The sequence below is a fragment of the Leptidea sinapis genome, chromosome 46, assembly GCF_905404315.1.
Source record: "Leptidea sinapis chromosome 46, ilLepSina1.1, whole genome shotgun sequence".
Classification (NCBI taxonomy): domain Eukaryota; kingdom Metazoa; phylum Arthropoda; class Insecta; order Lepidoptera; family Pieridae; genus Leptidea; species Leptidea sinapis.
Window position 1 is genome coordinate 5,641,425 of NC_066310.1, and position 22,772 is coordinate 5,664,196.

General features: G+C 35.4%; 1 protein-coding gene across 3 annotated transcripts; it reads left to right on the forward strand.

Moving 5' to 3' along the window:
* The first annotated feature begins 1,919 nt into the window (after positions 1 to 1,919).
* On the forward strand, positions 1,920 to 21,571 carry LOC126977945 (E3 SUMO-protein ligase PIAS3). Of its 3 annotated transcripts, none has more exons than XM_050826644.1 (13): positions 1,920 to 2,197; positions 3,140 to 3,307; positions 3,930 to 4,083; positions 4,633 to 4,772; positions 6,119 to 6,296; positions 6,674 to 6,775; positions 6,919 to 7,159; positions 7,913 to 8,147; positions 11,435 to 11,592; positions 13,019 to 13,216; positions 14,898 to 15,026; positions 16,468 to 16,570; positions 18,085 to 21,571. In XM_050826644.1, exons 2-13 carry the CDS (start codon positions 3,168 to 3,170, stop codon positions 18,089 to 18,091), a joined length of 1,785 nt encoding a protein of 594 aa, XP_050682601.1. In that variant the 5' UTR covers positions 1,920 to 2,197; positions 3,140 to 3,167; the 3' UTR covers positions 18,092 to 21,571. The 3 variants fall into 3 exon arrangements, with proteins under 3 accessions (XP_050682601.1, XP_050682602.1, XP_050682603.1); XM_050826645.1 differs by having other exon boundaries at positions 4,642 to 4,772; XM_050826646.1 differs by lacking the exon at positions 3,140 to 3,307 and having other exon boundaries at positions 1,921 to 2,197.
* The last annotated feature ends 1,201 nt before the right edge of the window (positions 21,572 to 22,772 follow it).

Below are 22,772 nucleotides of genomic sequence, written 5' to 3' on the forward strand. Positions count from 1 at the left end.
TTCGGGCAATGCATTTGTACGTATGAAGGCGCAGAAGAAGTAAAGAATTGTGAGTGCACCCTCTGATGGACCGACGTTTAAAAGGAGCTTTTTACAATTACCACGCAATGTTACATCTATTGATGCTGTATTCAGCAGGCAATTTTATAATTACTACCGAATGCGTGTGTCCGTCTACTTTCGTTTTTTTTTTCATCACATAAATGACAATTGTACCCGTAAATAGTCTACGCGTGTGATAACAATGCCACTAAAACCAGCCCGTTAAATTGTAAGAAATGAAGTCGATTGATCTACCGGTTTTTTATGATGGGTTATGTTCCGATATGCACTGCGACTGTACAGTGTGACGTCAATTTAGTATACTGTAAAGCCGTTCCTTTATAGCCAGTTATACTGGTTACTATTTAAAACGGAACGCCATCCCGTATACTGTCAGCCGCATTTTTTGACGCAGCATTCAAATGAGTGTATTAAAGTTTTCTAGTTCATTAAAAAAAACTGTTGTTGGAGTACTGTCAAATTAAAAATATTTCGCATTAAACAGTAGGTATTATTTATAAAACGTTAGGCACTCGAGTGGTTTTGACTGATCACGTGATCAAAGTACTGCGAATACCTTACCTCGAAAACGCCAGTGCTCACAGTAGAATATGGCAGCGATTTATGACGTTATATATTTCCCTAGGGTACTGCTGCAGTATACTGCCAGTCCATAACGGAACGAATTTTTCTACTGTGATAGCATTGTGCAGTGCTTGCAGTGCATATCGGAACATACACAATATCACTAGTGAAATTATAATATCACGACTTTGACAATATACCTAACGTCAGTGGGATAATATATCTATACCTGAGACATATACAAAGAATACATGGAAATAACTGTGGTTTGTTTATTAGTCTTGGAATCACTTCAAAATCATAGGTCAATTTAGAAACCATAATATCATACAGCCGAATTTAAGGCGAAGAGTAAAGAGAAAACACGCAGACTAGGTGTTTTAGGCAAGTTTTATGGTGAAAATATAGCATTTGGAGCTATGAAACGGTTACGGTACGCGCACTCGTTTTTTTCTTGGTAGTAGGAGGTGACAAAACGAGCGATGATCCAACTGAAGTTAAACGGCATCAACTGCCCCATAACAGTATCAATAGTACTTGAGTCGTAATGCAATACAAAACGACCGACGGCATAGCTCAAAATGGATACAACCCTGGACAAGCCATTGCGTCGTTCACCCTGAGGCGAAGGATGTCTCATGTGCCTCGCAATTACAAATCAATGCTGTAAGCCTACGTAGATATAATAATGCTCATAATAAGAATGTGATTGTTATTACAATATAAAATGGATTGAGACAGCCCTAACAATGATGCAAGAGAAGTGACGTAAATATCCTTTTCCTGTTTAATATATTCTTAAAAAGCTATTAAGAAGAATAAAAGTATTATGTGCAAGAAAAGTTTATTGAAAATTAACCCTTTAAAATTACATATTCATCTGATTTAAAGATTTTATTTTTAAACTATCTCAATATTTTAATGTTAAAAAAACGACTCTCAACGAAAAGAAGAGATCGGATACTTTGTACTTATAAATTATAATATGAGAGATAAACATATATAGAAATTTTATATTAACACTAAATACTACGTAATCATAAGTTCTTTTATATTTTTCAATCCTGTTTTACTCAACATGGTTTTTATTTTAGTCAATTCTTGGTTTCTTAGAATATCCGATCTCGTAGTGAACATTTGTAGTTCAACCCTACTTGACAGGAACCGGAAACAAAAAATTTAAAGGGCTTTCTATTGTCTATGTTTCTTTATAAATACCTATATTATCAATTTTATATTTATTTGGTTTTCACTTTTGGTTTTGTTTCATCTAACACTATAACAAATTCCAAGTTTTTTAAATATTGTATCGTGAATTATAGGAAACAAGAAGTTTAAAATGTAATACATATTATATTTGTGTTGCATAGTGTGCTGCTAATTGCTATGTTATTTTGTCTATGCTCATTTTAGTAAGCCAATGTGGCGACTGGCGTTCATCATCAACATCAAGCGAGCGTCAAGTGATGGCAGTTTGTGAAATAAGTTAGATTGTTATTGGGTTAAGTTGTGTCATTAGAACTAAATTAATAATGAGTCGGTATTTCGATTACAGTAATAATATATCATGGTAAGTAAACTGATTGTTATTTTTATTGACATCCATGTTGTTTCGTGCTCTAAACTACTTCTTACATCTTTGCCTTACATTTATGCATCCTCTAAAACATTTAAATGATAAAACTTCAATTAATTATTGAAGGTAAAATCAAATTTGTTCTGCCCACGGCCGATTAATCAGCCGGTAAATCATATGTAAATTTTACCACATGATATTTCATTGATTAAATTTTAATTGAGGTGTACATAACAATATAATAAAAATAATGTACCTATAAACGAATACATCTGTTATTTTACACCAAGGAACTGCACAATTTTTACCGTTAATATTATCTCAGTTATGAGTAAAAGAATTTGAACCTGAATTTAAACCCTATAGTATTTGTTTTATTACACTAAAAAGCTTAAATAATGTGTAGAAGCTAATAATTAAAAGTATCTATGTGGTTGTCCTTATCCTCTCCTTACATATAAATTCAAAAGTACTAGCAAGTTACTCCTTACATTGTTTTTTATTGGTGGAGAAACTTGTTAATCATTTTATTTTCTAGAGAATATCCTCTCTGGCATATTTAACTTATTTCTCTTACTGATAAGTTCCTATCCTCCTTATCCACATTATCCATGATTTATGAAGTAATATAACTTTTACTCCTTAGCTTCTCAGCTGCAGTGGAATAATTTCTCTATTGATTAACATAAGGACCACCAATATTATTTATAATCATATTTAACTAGTATTGAGCTGTTAGACATGTTTTAACCATTGAAAACCTTGATGGGTAATTATTCAATTGCAGATGTTCCCCTTATCCCATCATAAGCATTGGTAAGAGAAATAAGCCTAAACATGTGTGACTGTAATGTCAGAGGGATTTTCTAGGAACTTGTACAGTTTGCCTTCAGCTATAATATAGTATCTGTCCGTTTGCGGACCTGTTCGTTTCAGTTAAGACGAACATCGTTGGTTAGCAACAATGGTTAAAACACGATCTTCAGCAAGAGTAGTGAATGGTGGCCACGGAGAATCAACTGCAAATGGGAACTCTTCAGAACTCAGAGCAAGATTAAATACTAATGAGAATGGACATTATTCACATGCCATCGCAAATTATAGGCAAGTCATCAATTGTAACTAAAGAAGAGAATTAGGATTTTTGTTATTTATAACAATGTTGTAAGGAATTATTCCATTCGGATTGTTGCCTGTCTAGAAGTTCTTTTGTGAATTTGAAATAAGCGTTAAAAACTAAACGAAAAACATATGATTTGTTGAAAGAGTCATTAAATTGTTACCATAATATGTTTTAGGACATAAGAAAGTAAGTAAAACACATAAGTAATTGAGAAAACTATAGACTGAAAAATAATTCTTCAACATAATTTTTTTCTTGAATACAACATAAATTTAACATGCCTGAAATAAGCAGGGAAATTGTAATATTTGTATGATAGAAAATTATTACGTACCTGAAATGGATTGTTTTGTTGTTTGTTTTTCACATTCCTTGTCAGAGTGTTAAACTATTTTCTCTGGGTTTATTATTATTTATTTTGAACATATTGGTGCGGATTATAATAAATATTTTTTAATGGTATATCTTACCAAATATAATTTGTGACATAAACATAAGTCTTAATTCCAATAATAACCTATGCATAAGTGATGTACCTAAAAGCTTATGAGGTCCATACTTGCCCATTTATAGTTTAAATGCTAATTTTCTAATGGATTATAGGAACAGCCAAGCTCTCCAATCTGCTGCCGGAGCAGGCTCCCAAGGCAAGGATCCTCTGGCACCAGGATTATCTGCATCACGAAACATGTATCAACATCCAGCTGTCACAGGATACAATACTCAGGACACCAGATCTCCAACACACCCTGTAGCGGTTAGTTATTGCTTAGGGTAGAATTATTAACACAGCAATTAGCACACAATAGCTTTTAGTCCCAAACATGTGGTCACTTAAGTGACATCAAAAAGGTATATATATTAGCCTTAACCCTAGCATAACAATTGGTATTGTCAAATCCAATAAAACACTTTCTGACCAACAGGGTGTTTCATATGGAATAAATTGCCCAAGGATGTGGCTATGTCAAGATTGTTAACCAGTTTAAGAAGTCTATTCTTGTACTAGACAAACATTTGGAAAAATCAAAGCACTTCTGCAAAAAAGCTGCTTAGTCTATTATAAATAATAATATAAAAGACCACAAGTTTTATTTATGATTAGATGCAGCCACAATCTGAGAGTTGAACAAAGCTTACAAGATTTTATGACAATATGTCACTCGAACCGTAAGCTCAGTTGGCAGAGCACTGGCATGGAACGCCAGAGGTTGTGGGTTCGTGTCCCACATAATTCAATATATTTTTTTTTAATTTTATTTGTGTTTAAATATTGCAGAACAGTTAAATTGTATGTACACATTAGGGCCGGCAGAACCAAATGTACGCGAGCGGTATGTACGGATATCCGGTTTCCGGCGGCGTAGCCCTCACGGCTATGTCTTCGCCCTCGCCCACTGCAACACTACCTCCTTATCCAGTCCACCCTGATGTCAAGTTTAAAAAGTAAGTATGATAACAAGTATATCATCATTAGCCAGAAGACGTCCACTGCTGGACAAAGGCCTCCCCCAAAAATTTCCACGACGATCGATCCTGCGCGCCCTCATCCAACGTATTCTGGCGATCTTGACCAGATCGTCGGTCCATCTTGAGTGGGGCCTACCATCACTGCGTCTTCCGGTACGAGGTCGCCATTCGAGGACTCTACTGCTCCAACGGCCATCTGTCCGTCTAACTATGAGCAACAAGCATATACAGTAGACATAGTAAGACATTACAAAATATCACAAAATGACAATGGTAACCACATTACACATAATCATTACTAACTAGTCCTTTTTAATACAGTCAGTCCAGCAGTACAGCATCACTACTTGATATAAATATTTTATTTTCAGATTTATAAATTTATTAAATTCTGAGCTTTGTTTATTAGATAGAGGATACGATAAATATTTAAATATTATAATTATTTGTTTCACTCATTACTGCCAAAATAGCTTTCACGGAAAAGAAAAAAAAAATATATATGAAGTTCATAATATCAGTGTTAGGAAAATACGTCCTAACGTTTGCTGAGAACTTTCCTTTTTGCGAATCGCGCTGCTGCCTGGTTTGTTATCATTCTACATAGTTTTAAAGCATTAATCTCTTTCTTTATTGTTTTTTAATCATTTGTATTGTTATTTTTATTTTCTTTATACAATGTTAATTGTCATATCTATTGTACTTGTAAAAAATTTGGTGGCAGTTTTTCGCAAATAAAAAATTTATTATTATAATACAGGGTATTGTGTCTGATATGTAAAGCGGTCATCTCTGGTCTAGTTCTCCCCAGTATCAGCTCTAACCATTTGACCGCGTGCAACGCGGAACTACTGAAAATATCGGGGACCCAGTGTTCTGTGTGACTAAATTAATTGGCGTTGCGTAAGACGTAGACGCAATATAGCGATGTCTCTACAGACTTCGCTATATTGCGTCTTCTTCCGCATTTATCACGGAGATTGTTCCGAAGAGCTATTTGACCGGATTCCTGCCGCCGAATTCCATCTTCGGACGCCACGTCACAAATTAGGATATCATTCCCACCATCTGGATGTGTGACGTTCCTCTACAGTGCGGTAACTTTCTTCCACGTACTACAAAGCTGTGGAACGAGCTTCCTTGTAAGGTGTTTCCGCAACAATACGATGGGTTCCTTCACAAAAAGCTCGCAATGCTCCTATGATTCCTCTGGTTTTGCAAGATAATGCGGTGATCACAACATCAGATAATTGTTTGTCCTCCTCTTCCATAAAAAAAAATAGTACATATTAATCACCAATATATACTTAATTAAATTTCAGGCTACCATTTTATGATGTGCTTGCGGAAATCCTGAAGCCATCCACATTGATGCCCGTGCAGCCCGGAAGGATGCAGGAAAGCGCCTATAATTTCCACCTCACACCGCAGCAGGCCACACAGATTGCTTCTGGGAAGGATATAGTGGGGAGTAGTAATAAGCTTGATTATGTTATACAGGTATGTATATTGATTCTGTGATTAATATGTTGGTACAAAGGCCATTAAAATTAATATGTGAATTATTCATTTGGACCTCTAAAGTTTGAATTTATATAATTAGTATAAAAGATTATCAAGTATACTTGAATTTGTTTTTTTCATATGATTTATGTTGCATGGTACTGTTCCAAAGTCAACATCCCATTGTTAGTATCATGTGGTACAAACATATGTGATATGACTGTGAATGCACTATGACTGAATGTATGAAACGAAATACACTTCATATACATATGTACTATAATTATTATAAGATAAGTTATAATCATAATCACAGTGGCAAGAGTGCAATCTGGAATTGGAAAGCCTTATAGGAATTTGTGTTTCTTTTTTAGGCTCAGCTACGGTTTTGCCTGTTAGAGACGTCATGTGAACAAGAAGACTACTTCCCACCTAGTGTTAATGTTAAAGTTAATAATAAAATGTGTCCACTACCAGTAAGTATAAAATTAAATGCAATGTCAAAATAGTCATAAAAACAACAAATTAATTTTTCTTATTTCATCCAGATTAAGTGTGGCTGATTTTTTTTAAGTATGACTTGTAAGTTTCAAACGTCTGAAATACGTTGAATTTTTAGAATCCAATACCTACAAATAAACCAACACCAGAACCAAAGAGGCCACCGAGACCAGTCAATATATCATCACTTGTCAAATTATCGCCCACAGTAGCTAACACTATAAATGTGACATGGGGTTCTGACTTCACGAGAGCTTATGTAGTGAGTGTATTCATGGTTAAGAAACTCACATCCTCGGAGCTGTTGCAACGTTTGAAGAATAAAGGAACGAAAAACCCAGATTATACAAGATCATTAAGTAAGTATTTTATTGTGTCCTGAAACACTTATTTAATTGTAATAATATTATATTAGCATATAAATATTATTATTTTGTCTTATAATTTTAGAATAGTTTTATTATTTATCAACTTGACATGCCATGATAAAAAATATGCACTGATACTACTGTGTCAAATTTTGCAAAAAAAAAACAATTAAACAAAGTTTTAATTAAACAGCGTGAAACTACATTGACTTTAAATGAAAACATGGGTAGAACGACTTAACGTTAACTTGACAAAAAAAAATTAAAATTTAAGTAAATAGTTGAACTTTTGAAACAAACAAATTATACCTATATTATTTATTTAACCAAATTTTAATCATCCTTACGTAGGCGGTAGTCACCTACGAGTTATGAACGGCTACAGCGCGCCCTATAACAAGTATGTGTCAGTGCCAACGCTAGCGAACGGCTACTAGATTACTTACAAGTTGTTCCAAAATAATATTATACAAAATTTATTCATTTCGATGAACTATGTTTTTTATGATTATGGTGAAGTAGCTCTACCCGTGCGTTCGTTTAATACCACTATTGTTGCTCCACGCTGTATATTAACTATTGTTAAATTATATACAAAAAGACATTCGATATAGGCAAGTGTTTTTGTCAATAGATATTATTTATTGGACCAGTAAGGTTTTGATAGGTTGTTTTGGATTTCTTATTTAATTATGTAGTCTGTAGTACATTAATACCAAAAATATACTTTTTTTTAACTTCTAGTAAAAGAAAAATTATCAGAGGACTATGACAATGAGATAGCGACAACTTCACTGAGAGTGTCTCTTATGTGTCCTCTGGGCAAGATGAGAATGTCCTGCCCATGTCGACCAGCTAACTGTCCACATTTGCAATGTTTTGATGCCTCCCTGTTCTTACAAATGAATGAAAGGAAACCTACTTGGCTATGTCCGGTCTGCGATAGGCCAGCACCCTATGACTCATTAGTGGTGGATGGGTAAGTTTCTCCCTATTATATATCCCTATCTATCACCAAGTAGACAAATTATAATATTATGAAAATTTACTTTTCCGTGGGGTATCCGGCAGAGTAGAATAGACCTCCCTCACTAAGGTTTTTTGACGTCCGTAATATCATCAAGCTTTTGATGTCTCCAATCTTAGAGAAGGAAAACTTGAAATAAACCCGGTAATCTGTCCCACCGCTTAGGGGCTTGCTGTCAAACCCCAAACAGAAATACAGCTTAACAAACAATTACCGTCGGGAACATGGCTGTAGGAAAAAATACTGTAACTGTACCCCAGGGGGGTACCGACAGAGCCGGAGAATCCCCGCCTCCTCCTGTATCTGCAGGACGAGGCTCGTATTCTGGGGGGAGCAACCTAACAGCTGTAGGCGGCGACGATATTCGCCATACGTCATGCCAAAATCTAAGTCTATATATTGTTCTCGCCGGGGCGGAAAGTGGGCATCGGAATGCCGTTTTGCAACGTTGAATGTTAGAGGAGGAATGAATGAGAAACTGGATGAAGTTTACGAGTAAATGAATGAAAGAAAATTAGTTGTGCTGTGTGAATGAGACAAAACGTAAGGGGAAAGAGATACTGACGCCAGGCCCCTTCACAGAAATATGGTCGGGAGTTCCCAATGAAGAACATGGCATTAAAGGCGTCGGTATACTTCTTTCAGAGCGAATGTCAGAATGCATGCGAGAGTATGAGTGCGTAAGTCCCCGCCTTATCTGGGTCCGATTGAAAGTAGGTCTGACACCTCTATTTTGGTAGGTGTATTCTTCCCATAGTAAGGCGGTAAGAGAAGAATTTTGGGAACAAACGAGAGAGATTTTGTTATTGTATGATACGTATTGTCATGCTTGGAGGTTTCAATGCAAGGGTTGGAGTGAAGCGTGATGGGTATGAAAATGTGCTTGGCACGTTTGGAGATAAGAGTGTGAATGATAACGGCGTATACTTGTTAGATGTATGTGTGGATGTCTGTGATGAATACGTGGTTTCAGCATAAGATGATACATACGTACACGTGGCAAAAGAAGGAAGGCAATGTTGTGTTAAGGAGTATGATAGATTTTGTGATAGTCGATGAAAGAATGAAAATGAAAGTAGTAGATACTAGAGCCTATCGTGGACCAGATGTCGGCACAGATCACTATTTGGTAATAAGCAGAATTAGTGATTTGTTTAAACGCTGGCGGCACAGATCAAAAGGGTCAACTACTGTGTGGAAAGTGGAAAGATTGAAAGATCAGCGAGTAAAAGAGATGTATAAAAAGCAATTGAGTGAACGGCTACAAAAAAGCTGGAGTGATGTTAATAAGGAAGAAGTGTGAATGATGTATGGTCGGTATTTAAAACCAACATTATAAAAATTGCTGAAGATGTATGCGGTGTGAGTAAAAGAAGGTACAACAAATGCCAGAATGCCGACTGGTGGGATGACGAAACTAGAAAAATGGTTGAGGAAAAGAAAAAAGCATGGCTGGATGTCTTAGCAATAGAAGCAACGAATAGAGTGAGTGGCGGTATGAATGAAGGACAAATATAGATGCGTGAAAGCGAAAGTTAAAGAATGTATAGAGAAGAAAAGGAATGAGAAAAAGGTGAATCGCCTATTTAATTTATGTTGGAAACAGGGCCAAGTTCCAGGCGATTGGACGATGTCTGTGATTGTCCCAATTTTTAAAGGCAAAGGTTCGCAGCAGGAATGTCAAAATTATCGCGGGAGAGGGTTGCTCTTATTGTTGTTGGAAAAGTGTATGCCAGAATATTGATTGAAAGAGTAATGAATGTGAGTAATGACAGGGTATGGGATGTGCAAGCGGGATTTTGGAAGGGAATTGGTTGTACGGATCAAGTCTTATCCCTACGCTGCATCTCTGAAAAATGTCTGGCAAAAAACCAGAAAGTATATTGCGCGTTTATAGACTTGGAAAAGGCCTATGATAGGGTGAATAGAAAAGAATTATGGGAGGTCTTATCTATGTATGGGGTGGACAATTTTCTGATAAGGGCTCTGAAATCTTTGTACAGGGATTCTCAAGCCTGTGTTCGTATTAATGGTGCCTATACGGGCTGGTTTGATATCTCCAAAGGTGTCAGACAAGGTTGTGTAGCCTCGCCTTGGTTGTTCAACCTATTCATGGATAGATGCATGAATGATGTGAGAGAAATGCAATGTGGAATCAATATGGAAGGGTCCACTTTTAGTTGGATGTAGTTCTTGAAAAACCTTCCATGCCACAAACATCACATTTTAAGGACTTAAAAGTGTGTTTAAAGTTTAATAAATATTAGTGTATTCCATACATGTGGGTTGGGTTACTAAGTCATGATGTCATTTAAAGAGTGACATTAGGGCTGACATTTTTTTGAGTCCGTTAATATGAATCACATGACCAGATTTGTGTTATTTACTTAATTTCGATATTATTGTGACCAGTTGATTTTGTGAAACATAGTAAATATGAGTGAGAATGATAGTTTATAATAACAGAGATTAATTATGCTGTATTAAGGCGTGGTCTTGCCTCAATATCCACAAAAATTCGTTTCTAAGAGAGTCGATTACAACGTAACGCAATGAAAATATTCCGACGCAAAAAATACATTACAAAAAGAATTACTTAAAGCAAAATTTGAACCGAACAGAATGTTTATATATAATTTGAAATTTCCAATAAAAAATTTGGAAGTTGCTCCCCAAAAATAAACTTAGGAGTTAAAAAATTCTAAATTTTCAGTGATAACAACATTCTTTTTTTAAAGAATTTAATGGAATTAGTATTTTTCTAAAACTTAAACCGAACAATTATTCAATTTAATATGTATATTTTGAATAAACAAAAGAAAACCAGTAAAATAAATGCCCATTTGCAGCTTAGACTCACAATCAACTCATTACTATTTATTTATATTCATAATTATAATTTAAAAATTACTAGTCGCTGCTACTCCCAGACTCAATAATGTTGGGGCTACTGAAAACCAGTGCTACATTGGCACCACGCCATTGCAGCTTTTTACTGAGTTAGCTCCATTTGGTGACATTCACTGCCGCACAGTACCTTTTTCGTTTTAAGCTGTAAATTATATTATTTAATTTGTTTTAAGAAATTATTACTTATTTTGGTTTGTATATTTTTAATAATTGTGTGGTGGTGGTTTTTGTTAACAATAAATTTTTATTCTATTCTAAATATTGTACTATTGGTTGTAGGGTTTACAATCCAAGTCAGTCCGCGCCTTAATTATTATTGTGTGACGCAGGTACTTCCAAGAGGTGTTGACGTCGGCGCGGCTCGCGAGCGACTGTAACGAGATCCAGCTCCACGCCGACGGCAGTTGGTCGGCGCACTCCCCGCCCGCCCGCACGCCGCACCCCGCGCCGCAGCCCGAGCCTGTCACACTCATATCTGACGATCTCGGTAAACAGAACGTTTTAACTACAATAATAAAACTCTTGCTTTGACAAGATGTTTTTTTGAGACGAGCAGGACGTTTAGCTAGCGATGGTGATTGATAAGCGCTGCCCATTACAATGCAGTGCTGCTCAGGATTCTTGATAAATCCCAAAAATTCTACAACTGTGTTCGTCACCTTGATGTTAAGTCTCATTTGCCCAGTAATTTGTTATTATAACGCCCTTCAAACCGAAACACAGTAATGCTTACACATTACTGCTTCATGGCAGTAATAGGCGCCGTTGTGGTACCCATAATCTAGCCGGCATCCTGTGCAAAGGAGATATCAGTTACAACAACTGAGACGGGAGAACCCTGCTTTGCGCTACCTGCCTTGGATGTGATAGAGGCGACTGAAGGGTTTTTATATGGGAGGGTCACGCTACCATTTTACAATGATAGCCTAAACCGTCCAGACCACACTCGCACAGAGAACCCGCGTGTAGTAACGACTATCGCAGCTATGTTTCTTATAGTTTAGTGTTGAGAACCAGCGCTCATCCATACACCATTATTAACAACAATCCTCAAGAAGCTCTGTTGCAGTAGCCCATGTAATACTACAGGGCGTAGTGATATTTTCATACCAAGCTCTGTCGTACCGATTGGTGGCAGATAACAGCCCTGCATTATCAATGTATCAGTTAATGCAGCAGCTGACTGCAAACAACAGACATATCGAACATGGGCTGCAGCACTGGACATAAAGGATCCAAACCGAAAAGTTTTGAAAAGCAATGTGATAAGAGCATCCTAAAGGATGATATTTAATTTAGATACCTTAAGCTGCAAATCGCTCGTGCGAAATCTATACATGTCGTCAAAATTTGCAAGCAGATTTCAAGTCCGGAATGATCTGGGTGTTGTCGAAAGGTGCTTTTGGTAAATTCAACTAGCAATTGCCATCGAAGCATCTTCTGCGTATTCTCTTTGCCTAAAACTCTGCTGACAATGAAAATACACCACATACCATGAGACAGAAAACCATAACTATGGCACTCAAAGTCCAAAGATATGGTCTTATACTAATGCAGTTTAGCCCAAGTCTTTAAAAGATGCCACATCAAATCCGGAAAACTCAGGCCTATTGCCTATTGTTACCTTCTTGCTCTCCAAAATCATGGAAAATGAAAATAACTAAAAAAAAAAAAATATTTTCTCCTTTAGGCCTCCTGACACTGTCTCCATTGAGTTCTTTTGCAACTCTTGTCCAATATTACCAACTGTAATGATTGCTATACCTTATAAAATGCGCGTGTTCCTATCTAAAATATTTGTTCTCTACGTACACTCGTTTGTTCTCCTTTTCCTATAAACAAAACAGATGAAGTGTCAATGACAAACGGTTAAACCACACTTTTATTGTCGTTTTCTGTTGTAATGTTTTCAGAAGTCATACCAATAGACTCAGAAGGCAGCAACAAGCGTGCGGCGGTTGGTGAAGATCGCAGACCAAAGGCCACAGATGTGTTAGTGGACCTCACCTCTGACTCTGAAGATGAACTGCCTCTAAAGAGAAAGGTCCCTGTGCCCAAAGCCACACCACCACAACCTAATCCAGTGAAGGAGGAAATTTATTCAAATAATGGTAATAATACTGCTGTTATCTGTTGGAAATATGTAAGAAGGCATCAACAAAGCATGTGTGTGAAACACAGCTTTTCACTGTAATATATGAATTATTCGCTTGTATGTTATAATATAAAGTGTTGCTGTACTATAACATGCATGTATGGAGTCATTTTACAGTCAGTCACTGTAAAATAGTAATATAATCATTTATTTATCTATATATCATAGACGGGCGAACTGTTTTTACAAAATTAACACTATGAAAGTGATACAATATTTACTTTACTTACTTTCTAATTATAAACAAACATGGTTTTAGTGTGTCTGGCCACAGATAGTAAACTAGTATTATATAAATCAATCCAGTTTAACTGGTTGTTAGTAGCTTCGCTGAGCCTACAAATAGGGGAGTGAAGTAGAAAAGTAAGTGTCGTTCTTTCTCAAGATTCTACTAGGAACAGAAAAATTTATTAAAGCTAAAAGTTGACTACAATCAATATTACTTGATAAAATTTGGAATGTAAAAATATAATCAGATCTCAGCCAAGCCCAATAAGAGTGGGTATATTGATGACTCTGTGCATAAAACCATAATCATGATTAGAGTATGACATAGGAGATCCAATTCAATAAGCTACATATCTCAAGTAAACACGATTCAGTTTTTTGAGTGTATCAACCTGATATTTCAAGTAAGGATTCCATATTACTGAACCATACATTAAGTTGGGATATGTAAGTGAACTAGCTGACCCTACAGACATTGTTCTGTTCATAATAGAAAAAAAACTCTTGCGGATGTAATTTCGTAAAATCTGTTCTTAGCTGACTTCTACTTGGTGAAAAGATCCCTATCCCTACTATATCCCTACCAAATTTCAAATCTTTATCTAATGGTTCCAGAGATATTGTGATGAGTGACTATATATGTGGAAATCTCTTATATATTATAAATGAATAATAAAGCACTCTTAAACTAGCAATATTATTAAATTTATTGGTGAATCTTTTAATAAAGTTTATTCTTCTTGTAGTAATCATTTTTATATAGATTATGATGTATTATTATATCATTTTATAATAACGACATGTTGCGTCAACAACCATCACAATAGTTAAGTTTTCCTCATATAAACAATCACATGGACGCGAGCGAAACATGAATGCCATTCAACCACTTACATTGCTGGCGTCTTGGCTGCAGAATATGTTATCAGATTGATGTTGTGTATACTTTACTAGTATTGACAGTATTAGTTCGGTACAATAGTGGACAGCTGGGCGTAATAGCCTTTTTTTTATGAAAATAAGGGATGAGACGAGCCGGTCGTTCAGCTGATGGTAATTGATACGCCCTGCCCATTACAATGCAGTGCCGCTCAGAATTCTTGAAAGACCCCAAAAAGTTTGAGCGGCACTACAACTGCGCTCGTCACTTTGATAATTTGTTAAGTCTCAATTGCCCAGTAATTTATTGAAAATACTATTGAGCTACGGCGCCCTTCAGACCGAAACAGTAATGCTTACACATTACTGCTTAACGGCAGAAATAGGCCCCGATGTGGTGCTCGTAGACGGCATCCTGTGCAATGGAGCCTCCCACTGATAAAATAGCTGTAAATGAAAAATCTTAAGCACGGCCGTTTGGACAACTGCCTGCATAAATATGCGGGTATGAAGTATGTGTGTGTTCGTAGGTGTGGAGGCGGTGTCGTCGAGCGGGTACCGGTCGCCCGGCGGCGCGGGGCCCGTCATCTCACTGGACAGTCCTTCCCCTCCCGCGGCTTCTTCGCCCCCCGCCACCGACCCGGCCACCACACAGCAATGTTAGTAGTACATCAAATAACATAATGTCATTTATTCATTTTATTAACATTACCACATAGCAATGTTAGTAGTACATCAAATAACATAATGTCATTTATTCATTTTATTAACATTACTACATAGCAATGTTAGTAGTACATCAAATAACATAATGTCATTTATTCATTTTATTAACATTACCACATAGCAATGTTAGTAGTACATCAAATTACATAATGTCATTTATTAATTTTATTAACATTACCACATAGCAATGTTAGTAGTACATCAAATAACATTATGTCATTTATTCATTTTATTAACATTACCACATAGCAATGTTAGTAGTACATCAAATAACATAATGTCATTTATTCATTTTATTAACATTACCACATAGCAATGTTAGTAGTACATCAAATAACATAATGTCATTTATTCATTTTATTAACATTACCACATAGCAATGTTAGTAGTACATCAAATAACATAATGTCATTTATTCATTTTATTAACATTACCACATAGCAATGTTAGTAGTACATCAAATAACATAATGTCATTTATTCATTTTATTAACATTACCACACAGCAATGTTAGTAGTACATCAAATTACATAGTGTCATTTATTCATTTTATTAACATTACCACACAGCAATGTTAGTAGTACATCAAATAACATAATGTCATTTATTCATTTTATTAACATTACCACACAGCAATGTTAGTAGTACATCAAATAACATAATGTCATTTATTCATTTTATTAACATTACCACATAGCAATGTTAGTAGTACATCAAATAACATAATGTCATTTATTCATTTTATTAACATTACCACACAGCAATGTTAGTAGTACATCAAATAACATAATGTCATTTATTCATTTTATTAACATTACCACACAGCAATGTTAGTAGTACATCAAATAACATAATGTCATTTATTCATTTTATTGAAATAACTAGCCGCTCCCGCTGTGCGAATTTTAAAAGGAAATATATTAAACAATACAAAAATCTAGGATAAATTTCGCATCGAATGGTGGTAGTTTCATGTAGATACGATCAGTGGTTTAGGCGTGAAAGAGCCTCAAACAAAGACCATTTTCATTATATATATAAAAGATGAGACTTATTGAATGACCAGGTTGACAGGTTGAATTTTATGAGAAGTAGTGCAAAAACCACTGTTTTAAATTACCATTTACAGTTTCAACATTTTATAAAAGAAACTTAGCAAAGTAACTGAGAATGAACACAGACTCAGAATCATGAGTTTATAAATCGCCATTTTGAAATGGCGGTAAATGGTAAGACTTAACAATCATAAGACATGTAATTTTAGACGTTTATGAATTTAGGAACAGTATTTGTTTCATTGTTCAGTTTTACTCAAATTTTTTTTTGGACGCGATAGATTTATGATAAATTTTTTATTGTCATATAAAACAACAGCCAGCAGCAACACCAGTGAGCGGGATGAGTCTGAAACGGCAGTGCCTTGGGATACATTTGGTGAAGCGGAGCGCTCAATCAACCAGTATGAGCCTTCATACAGGTATGCTCGCATCCTTGTGAACAATACACATGTAAACAATTAATTTTTCAATATTTTATTTCAGTAATATACTTGTAAAATTATAATTAGGATTTAAGGTTTTTTAGGGAATATGATGACAATGTAACATCCATACTCTTCTGCAAGACCAAAGGAATCCTAGGAAGGTTGTTGACTCATTAGATGCAAATGGTTAGATCATCTGCATAACCTACATTATCGTATAGGTTTTAATTGAGGGTGACAATCAGATCCTTTACAACGAGGTTCCACGAAAGAGGCGAGATTACAACTCCTTGGACTTACACATCCTTAAGCACCAATCGCTTTTTGTGACTCACCGTCAGCAAGTAATATGACTCTGCTTTTGAGCATGTTATCAATCCATGTTTTAAGTGTTGTACATACTCCATGGTATTTGTTGGGCATCCTTTATTTTAGTGAATTTTGTCTCGTCGAAGGTTCCTAGACAAAAGATCTTTTCTGAAAGTGCACCTTCTATAACATTTACTACAGCCTGGAGTGCTGACTCAGTGCTTTACCTTGACTATATGCATGTTGATTAGGGTGTAAGGGTATATTTCGAAGGTAGTTTTCCCGCAGTTCTCTCTCGCACAGCCTCTTCAGAGTTTTCAAGACGAAGGAGGTAAGGCAGATGGGTCTGAATGATCTAACATTAGAGTAGTCACTTTTACCTGGTTGGTATGCGCTAGACACGCCCCGAATATGCCAATCAGCAGTTTTAAAAGGGTCTCTCACCCCCATTGTAACAATCCAGAAAATATTTCGTCCGGACCCGCTGACTTATGAGGGTGAAAGGTATTAATGCCCATTTGGTTTTCCCAATGGTAACCACCTTGTAGGCCAGTCTTCTTCTTCAGGAGTAAAATATTCATCAACCCACTCCATTCTCTGCATGATTTTGCAGCCAGTGAATGGCGTTTCCATCACCAATTGTATTCGACGAGGTTCGTGCTGCGGGAAAAGCGAACAGTTGCTTAAAACGTAGTGGATTTCGGCTAGCTCCTTTTTTTCCACGACTATAGCCGTCATCTGTCAATCTATCAATGCTGCACGTATCATATAATCGCTTTTTTCTTAGAGAGTTATTTTAACCAGCCAGATCAAATGTCTCAAGGTGACGACCGCAGTTGTAGTGCCGCTCAGAATTATTGGGGTTTTTCAAGAATCCTGAGCGGCACTGCATTGTAATGGGCAGGGCGTATCAATTGCCATCAGCTGAACGTCCTGCTCGTCTCGTCCCTTATTATAAATAAAAAAATCAATTGATCTGGAATGTTATCATTATTTGGTAATTACCAAATAGGGCAACCAAAGAGATATAAGTATTACAAACCCGATTCCCCGACCTATTATCTGTATAAATAAATTTGTTAGACAAAAGTCAAAGTTTTTATTTGCATAAACATGTTAGATTGATGTTACATAAATATTATTAAGTACCTGTTGTGTACAAAGTTTCCATTCAGTAATTAAGATGTTTGCATTCACAGGTACTGACTAACCGATACAGGTGAGCAGCTGAGTAATGTGTACGGCTGGTCAGGCAATGAGACCTTGTATGACGCTGTACCTGTTTACTACACATAGCTGGATTGTACTGCAGCATAGTGTCACCCAGGTGCAATGGACATGGTTATAGCTAAGATGCTGGAGCACGAATGGTCTGTTGTGGCATTTTGATATTAAATAAGGTAGATGAGTGATTGAATGAATTTAAATTTTTAACATCAAATCCTTAGATTGAGCAATGGTCTCCGCTGCACTCAAACTAGATACCGCTCAAAGTGCGGCAACTATTACTATGCCCATGTGATGTTGATGTGCCACATATTCTGTTAAACTTTGCTAATAATTGAAACTAAAATGCCGGGTTGCGTAGAAAAACTTTGTAAAAATAATACTACAAGAAATAAGAAAGACACTGGGATCACATAGCAGTATTTAGTATTTTGTATTTTATTAATTTCAATGTAAAATAACATGAAGTGTATGTCACAAAATTTGAAATTTGTCAAGATGCAACACACACAAGCAATCTAATAGTTGCTGTAATAAAAAGCTATTGTTATTAGGTAGTACGGTATCTAGTCTGAGCGTAGCGGAGTCCAATCTTTAATCTAAGAACAAATCATTGTACAATTCAATGCCCTGTATACATTGTTTCCGTGTGTATGTATAATTGTGTAACTAGGTTGTTTAAATGTCAAACTCACTGAGAATATTATGTAAAAATTTAAAGTTGTTTTTCATTTGAGTATAATTTCCTATGTTCATCTAGTTGGCTCCAAATGGATAGAAATATTTATAATTTTTTGTTATATTTATAATCAATGCTGCGAAAGTAACTAGCACAATATTAATAAATGTATTAACTGTTGATTGTATTATGAGAAGTGTTGCCTGCTCAATAATTGTTAACAAGTTAGAATAAAATAATAAGGTAATATCATTGTTATACAAAAAAGACTTATGATTTGAGTCATGTTCCATTTCTTCATAGGAAACAGATTAGCATAATTGCATTTGGATATAATAAGCTATTGAATATTATATAAATATAAGTTTTGTGAATAGTTCTTCTGCTTATATTTATGTTTGACATGTGTGTTTGTTTGTGTGTCTGTGTTTATTTATTATTTTCACAGACTTTTATCATATATTCAATGATCTATTGATAAATATCAAAATAAATTTAATTATCACTCTCTTATGGTATTTGAATCTTTTCATTCAAACTCGTAAGTTAAATATCTAATGATGGCTTACTTAACATGTAATAGAAATTAAATTTAATAGTCTGAATATTCAATGCTTAAACATGTGGGGCAAAGTTTCACTGTGTTATTTATATTTCAATATCAGGCCTGTCGTTGAGCAGTACAGGTGTATTGGATGTTTGAAATTGTGACTATTTGATTAATTTCTGTGTATACCCTGCGGGCAAATCAGTGTAAAGTGACCATATTCAACCACTATCTTTATATATTTTTTTTGTTGACAAATGAGTAATTAAAATTGGTAACAAAGCTTAAATTCACTGTAAAGTAGTTGTAATTGTAACTTAATATTATACCAGGGTCTACATTGTTAATATTTTAAATCATTAATTACCAAACAATAAATATAATGTACCAAATTGATTTTGACTCAGACATCAATGAGAAATCTCAAAAAAATTGTTGTAAGTTGATTGTGTATAAATCTAGTAGTACTTAGCTTTGTTACCTGATATTTAAATGAATCGCGTAGTAATTATAATCACAGTAAATTATAATTTAGATATAAGTTAGCGGAGTGGAATGTACGTATAGATTTTTTGTGTACATATTCAAAGTTCACCTCATTTGTAATGATTGTGTCATCTGTAATATACATACATTAAGCTGGATCAGACATGTTTAGAAACCTTTAAACTTCATATGTGGATATATACCATTCAGTGATCCTCGCTGTAGAAGTATAAGTAAGTTAACTGAAGCTCGTAGATAATGAACACTTCCATAAGTTGAGCGTGCTGGCGGGGCGATAAAGAACAGCTTTAAGTATCATGAAAAAGTATTCGTCTCTCTCACATAACATAGCATACTCCCACCTTAAAGGCAGGCAACGAATGTCTTGCAACCTTTTGGTGCGGATGTCCATGGGCGGTTGCCTCACCACTCCAATCAGTCTATTGCCTGTTTGCGCCTTCTTATATAAAAAAAAATAGTTTATGAGACATAGTTCGTTATACCTTATAACAGCTTTGTAATAAAGTCTAGTTAGCTGGATGATGTTTCATTATTACATCAGTCCGAAGAGGCTTCACACTCACGAATGTGGTTTCATTCTCGGCGCAGACGAATCTGTAAGGTGTCGAACGTAGTACACAAAGAGGATGTAAATACTACATAATAAGAGGCGCCTAAGTAAAAATTGAAATTTAGTTTAGTATTAAATATGCAGTGAATGTTGCCGGCTATGTTTGAAAGCGAACAGTTGCTTAAAACGTAGTGGATTTCTCCCTTTTTAACAAGATTATAGCCGTCATCTGTCAATCTATCAATGACTGCACGTTTCAGTGAATCGCTCATTTCTAAGAGAGTTTCGCTAGGCTGGTGGTACATACCACTCCAGTTAACACATTCACAAACAATTAGTAGAAAAACGAGCATACGTCGTAGGATCAAAATGAAACCGTAATAATGACGTGTCGTGTGAGTGGTTGTAATAAAACAGAAATACTTAGTTATATTGTTGTATGTTACCGAGTGATTGTGAACTCCATTCCATAATCAGTAACGATTGTCTATTACATATGACTAAATTTTGTTATGACTGAGTGAATTGAAATGAAAACAAAATATAATTTCGTTTCATTTGATAATTGATTGGTGTAAGGTGGCCCTAAGAGACAGTACAGCTAAAATTACAATATGAAAATTTATAAACAGATAAACTCGAATGGTACCTATGAACTGTAATGTACATAAAAATTATCCAGTATGCAAATTGCTGCGGTAGGTACTCTTTTATACCTAATTATTCTTGAATCTGAATTGAGGATGATCTGAGGATGCCTAGTGTAGAGGCGAAACACGAGTCGAATTGATTGAAGACGACTCTTAGCGGCATTTACACTCAAGAAAGCTGACACAAATAACAATTTCAATATTCAATAAATTTTCTTGACTTGTTCCGTCAAAATCAAAATTGTTTTTGGTTTTTAATAGTTTGTAACTATTCAAACTAATCACCAACACTCTTACACCAACAAACAACGCAGATGTTGTTTAAATTACTTACAATTATTAATTATTGTGTTTGTAAAGTGTTGCTGTACAAAATGCTTGTTTGTATGTTTTGGAGTTTGAAATGTAAGAATATGTGTTACTATTTATGTTTGTGTGAGCACTAAGTAAACAGTTACTGCAATTGTTGGAATCACTAGAATACAGCACTCTCGGAGCTAAATGCAGAATAAAATGTAAATATTTCTGTTTGAGTTTTATTTTGGAACGTGTTAAGAGGGACGTATACCACCCACTTTTAGCAAATACGTTAAATTCTCATCCCTAAAATCGATTTTAGGAAGTTATTAAGATAATGGAAAACTACCATTTTACGTTATACTTTTTCAAAATTTCATAAAAGCAAGTTAATTAAATGCAGCATAAATAACGGCTTTTGCGTTAAAAGTTTGACATTGTAATTTTTACTGTCTAGATTATATTCTGCTCAAACTAGTAAAATTAAAATCAATTTGTTTTAATACGATATAGTAGAGGTGAAAACAGTTTTCTCCCTAACTATAAATTCATCAAAAAATTGTATTCATGCTATCTTCTATTTTTTTCAGCTATAGGTACCTAGCCTAGCCTAAGGTTTATTGAATTCTTAAAAAATCTTAGATGTATTTAGTTTCTTGTAGTGTCAGTATTACATAAGAATTCTGTACGAAATGACTGCCTTTGGCTTTTTAATGCAGGGCTTTAACCTGTCTTTTTTTATGAAAATAAGGGACGAGACAAACAGGACGTTCAGCTGATGGTTATTGATACGCCCTGCCCATTAATTACAATGCAATGCTGCTCAGGATTCTAGAAAAACCTAATAATTCTGAGCGGCACTACAATTGCGCTCGTCACCTTGAGACGTAAGATGTTCAGTCTCATTTGCCCAGTATTTTCACTAGCTACGGCGTCCTTCAGACCAAAACAGTAATGTTTACACATTGCACGCACTGCCCTTCACGGTACAAATAAGCGCCGTAGTGGTACCCATAATCTAGCCGGCATCCTGTGCACAAAAGCCTCCCACTGTTTGTACCAAATTTAGGCAGTGTTTCTATTTGAAATTTAGTTACTGCTTGTTCTAGAGATTTCTTAACGAATTTCTTGGCGTGTAGTTTTGAGCAGGCCATGTCTTCCAAAACTGACCATAATTTATAGACCAGTCTTCAGCATATAAAGTCCGGAACTTTTACTTGATGGAAAGATGGATATTTCATACCTTTTGACCAGACGCAATCTTGCTGGAAAAATCCAAAGTACATTTTAAAAAGCGTAATACTAAGAGGTTTTAAAACAACGATCTTTTTAATGGAATGACGGACAAACCAGCGTACGAGTCACCTGGATTTTAGCTAACTACTCTGCAGAACATTCCCCGTGATATATGCAGTAGAACACATAGAAAG

Bases quoted from the DNA above. Each gene is read 5' to 3' on its own strand.
- LOC126977945 (XM_050826644.1), top strand. From the start codon at position 3,168: ATGGTTAAAACACGATCTTCAGCAAGAGTAGTGAATGGTGGCCACGGA. The intron at 4,773-6,118 runs GTAAGTATGATA...ATTAAATTTCAG, and splicing joins CCTGATGTCAAGTTTAAAAA to GCTACCATTTTATGATGTGC. The intron at 8,148-11,434 runs GTAAGTTTCTCC...TGTGTGACGCAG, and splicing joins GACTCATTAGTGGTGGATGG to GTACTTCCAAGAGGTGTTGA.